This window comes from Acyrthosiphon pisum, unplaced genomic scaffold (genome assembly GCF_005508785.2).
Source record: "Acyrthosiphon pisum isolate AL4f unplaced genomic scaffold, pea_aphid_22Mar2018_4r6ur Scaffold_4707;HRSCAF=5256, whole genome shotgun sequence".
Classification (NCBI taxonomy): domain Eukaryota; kingdom Metazoa; phylum Arthropoda; class Insecta; order Hemiptera; family Aphididae; genus Acyrthosiphon; species Acyrthosiphon pisum.
Genome location: NW_021774275.1, coordinates 1 through 3,755, shown reverse-complemented (window position 1 = coordinate 3,755; position 3,755 = coordinate 1). Strand labels below are relative to the sequence as shown.

Here is a 3,755-nt window from a genome sequence, read left to right as displayed (position 1 = left end):
TCTTTCTCTCTCTCTCTCTCACACACACACACACACACAACCATTGATTTTTATTAATATATTATATGATAATTTATGTGAGCTTTAGGTGTAACGTTTCTTATATTTAATACGAATATAGTATAGTCGACGATCGCTACATTCGAACCTGGATAGTCTCGGGCAACACAGTTTTGTCATCGGGTTCGAGCGGGCTTAAATTGTCTGTCCACTGCGACACGGTGTCTTGGAACTCGCTGTCGAGTGGCTTCACCAACCTCATGCCAGTGATGTTGGTGCCACTGTACTTGAACGCATCCAAGTCCAAGGTGTGCATGTCCTAAATTAAACGATCAACATCCATTCATCAAACGTATATAACGCGTAAACTATGATGTATAATAATATTATTGAAATATTATTTGTCCATGTATCATTGTGCTCACCAGAGACGCGATTATAAAATTGTGTTCAGATCCCATAAGGCCCACTTGCTGCGCTTGTAACAGCACTTCCGACAATATGCCGAACGAACAGTCTAGTAGTATTTTTGTTTCTCCGGAATCTTTAATCTCACGAAGTTCTTTTCTGAAATAAAATTACTTATGAATGTAATAACTCCTTAGCAATCGTATTAGTAGTCTATACACATATTACACAATAGCCGTCACCGAAATAAATTATGTTACCATAATTAATGTAAATAATGTCCAGTATAGTACTCAATATTATATATTATATATTTTTTCATCATATATAGGTTCATTAATTACTATTTATAAATCATATTTATGTTAATTGATATATATATGCAAAATATAGTACCTATAATTGTATACCTACATTATAAAATTGAAATTGTTTGAAGTAAAATAAAACCCTTTTAAAGTTAATTTTTTACTGGTTTTTGAACGATAAATCAAATTTGCATTCATTTTAATATTGTATAGGTAATATGAAAAAAAAAAATATATGAATACCTAACTAATTGGTAACTACAGTCAACTCGCGATATAACGAATTTCAAGGGACCGAGAAAAAAATTCGTTAAATCGAAAGTTCGTTACATCGAAATTATATTATACCGCGATATTTTCAAGGGACCGGTAGTTTTATTCGTTATATCAAGATTTTCGTTATATCGATATTCGTTATATCGCGAGTTGACTGTAATTGGTATTTATATTACTCTGAAAATCTGAAACATTTATAGAATATAAATTCTATCAGAGTATCATTGATTGTTATTCATTATAATGTGCATGGGATATTATAGGATATACAATTTTCTTCATATAGCAATATTTAATTTACTTTCTCTAGATATAAGCAATTTCTACTATCGTCTCTTAGACCTTAATACAGAGTGTTTACAATGTCAAAACATAAATCATCATATATAAAAAAAAACTATACGTGTTACTGTATAATGTGTATATTTATATTAAAAATTATTCAATGACATATTATATGATTAAATAAATAGGTACTATGCGTTTCTTATTATTCAGTTATTATAAATTACCAGCGAATATTACCAATTAATAACGCAATAACATTACCGTACAATTCTAATGAATTAAATGAATTTTGTCATATATGTGTTATTACTTATTACCTTGTCCTTCTCACATTAATTGTTCGTATAATAATAATACATTTTTCGACGTTTAGCTTTTAATCACTCTCAATTACCTGTGTATGATAAATATTAAAATAAACCTACACTATGTGTTTGTTTATAATATTATTTTTCACTATATTACAATTTATGACGTGCACGATATGTTATACTCCGGCGGTCGACGAATATATGATGTTATGTGGTATTACAATACAGGTAATAATGTAATGATATATTATTATAACGCCATGCGCTGTTATTTAACCATAATTTACCGATAATTAGGTCCTGGACTGAGCTGTCTGATGCGAATAGGATGATTGGTCGGCGGTGACTTTAGGATGTTTGTGATTTGCATTAGACTTTCGTTGTTTTCGTAGATGATGGTGAAGCTCTTCCAGTCGACGGCAATGATAATATCGATTAGTGCCTGTCACATACGGATACGGAAACTCACCGTTTATTATTCAGAGTTACTATATGACGTATAATATATATATATTAGGTACTTATATTGTTATTTGTTAATTGTTAGTACCTATATACGCTTCAGCTTAATAGCCGGGTTCCCACGACTTGTGTATTTGACGAATATTCACATTCATTGATGCCATCGCAATGTTGTGGTGATTGAGTAGGTATTATTGTACGAGTACTAACGTTCGATAATTTGGTGTTTTTTATACGCCACATTCCCGCGAATTGTCGGTAAAGTGACAATATACTATAAGAACATAGGCGTGCGCAGCCCTCTTGTTCAGGGTATGCAGAAGCAGTGGCGGATCCAGGAGGAGGGGGGGCAAAAGGGACATTCCCCCCCCCAATCGCCTTAGTTTCCCATTGTTTACAGTGTTTACACTGTGTTTAGCCAATTTTGTACTTTTTCCTCCCCCCCAAATTAAGCGCTGGATTACCACAGGCACCCCCTGAAAGCTATTTTAAGAATGTAAAATTCTGATAAAATATATACACAATACACAAATAGTTTCGAGTTTAAACATAATAATATGTACACTCCTGGGCTGCACTATAATTAGTAATTATTTTTTTTGCGCACAAAAATTTTTTTTCTAAAAACGATTTTTGCCCCTCAAAGAGCTTCAGGGTATGCAGCTGCATACCCTGCATACCCCCTGCGCACGCCTATGTATAAGAAATATATTATATATTTGTAAAATACACGAATAGTGCAAATGTTTTACTTTGTCTATTCGAGTAGATATTTGAATAAATTATTCACTTAATATTAGTCGTGGGAACCCGGCTTTAGATAAACAGTAGGTATTATAATAAAGAAGCAATCACTTCAGCCAAAGTGCTCGGGTGCGGATACAGATTAATTTGACAAGACCCTCGTTTTTGGTTGATGTCCCATCGGGTCTGTATGTGAGGGATTTCCTTGTAGTCGCAAATTGATTGCACAATGGGAGCCGTGTCTCCGGCGGATGGGCCGAACATGCCAGTCACGCCCTCGGCGAGCATTTCGCATACTTGGAACGATAGTAAAGAACAACAACTTTATAGCTGGTCAAATAATACAGTATAAATGTATAATATGACGCTTACCATGGTGCTGGGTCTCGAACGAATCGTAAAGAGGCACTATTTTGCTGATGACGTCCAACTCAACACCGCTAGCAATCATTTTGGCCTTGGCAACGTCCACGGAAGACTTAAAGGCCGTCTCCAACATCGAGTTCTCCTCGTTGTACAAAATCCCTGAAGATATTTTTATGGTATAACCATAGCACTTAATAGCTTGTGCGTATAATATAGTCAGTGTTTTATAAAAGACTCATTATAGATATCCGTTTTTAATGCCCTTTTGGCCATTTTGAATAACATTAAGATGAATCAAACGAGAAAACTTTTAAAAGGAAAGTTTTTATTTATTTACATGATAAAATTTCAAAGTTCGACGAAACTTTTACCCGGAAACGTATTGTTAAAAGATTATACATTTCCATTTTTCATTAAGTCAGTCTGTGTTTTGCTTAATAATTATGTTTAGTACTCACAAACCAGATTATAATAAAATATAAATAATTTTAAAAATGTTTTCAACATAATCGTTATTAAACATCAAATTCGGATTACGATAGAATAATAACGTTGATTGAAATTCAATTATTATTATTCCATTGATACAATC

The 3,755-nt window shown here is 33.2% G+C and overlaps 1 protein-coding gene across 1 annotated transcript; it reads right to left on the bottom strand.

Annotated features, from left to right (window-relative positions):
• Positions 1-121: 121 nt before the first annotated feature.
• On the bottom strand, positions 122-3,354 carry LOC100163612 (glutamate receptor ionotropic, kainate 1). The gene is made up of 5 exons (XM_001952525.5): positions 3,170-3,354; positions 2,909-3,093; positions 1,879-2,033; positions 426-567; positions 122-319 (listed from the first exon to the last, which is right to left on the bottom strand). The coding sequence occupies exons 1-5, from the start codon at positions 3,294-3,296 to the stop codon at positions 137-139; spliced, it is 792 nt and encodes a 263-aa protein (XP_001952560.3). The 5' UTR covers positions 3,297-3,354; the 3' UTR covers positions 122-136.
• Positions 3,355-3,755: the final 401 nt, after the last annotated feature.

Bases quoted from the DNA above. Each gene is read 5' to 3' on its own strand.
- LOC100163612 (XM_001952525.5), bottom strand. From the start codon at position 3,296: ATGTTGGAGACGGCCTTTAAGTCTTCCGTGGACGTTGCCAAGGCCAAA. The intron at 568-1,878 runs GTAAATTATGGT...ATTTTATTTCAG, and splicing joins AGTCCAGGACCTAATTATCG to AAAAGAACTTCGTGAGATTA. The intron at 320-425 runs GTGAGCACAATG...CGTTTAATTTAG, and splicing joins ATTTTATAATCGCGTCTCTG to GACATGCACACCTTGGACTT.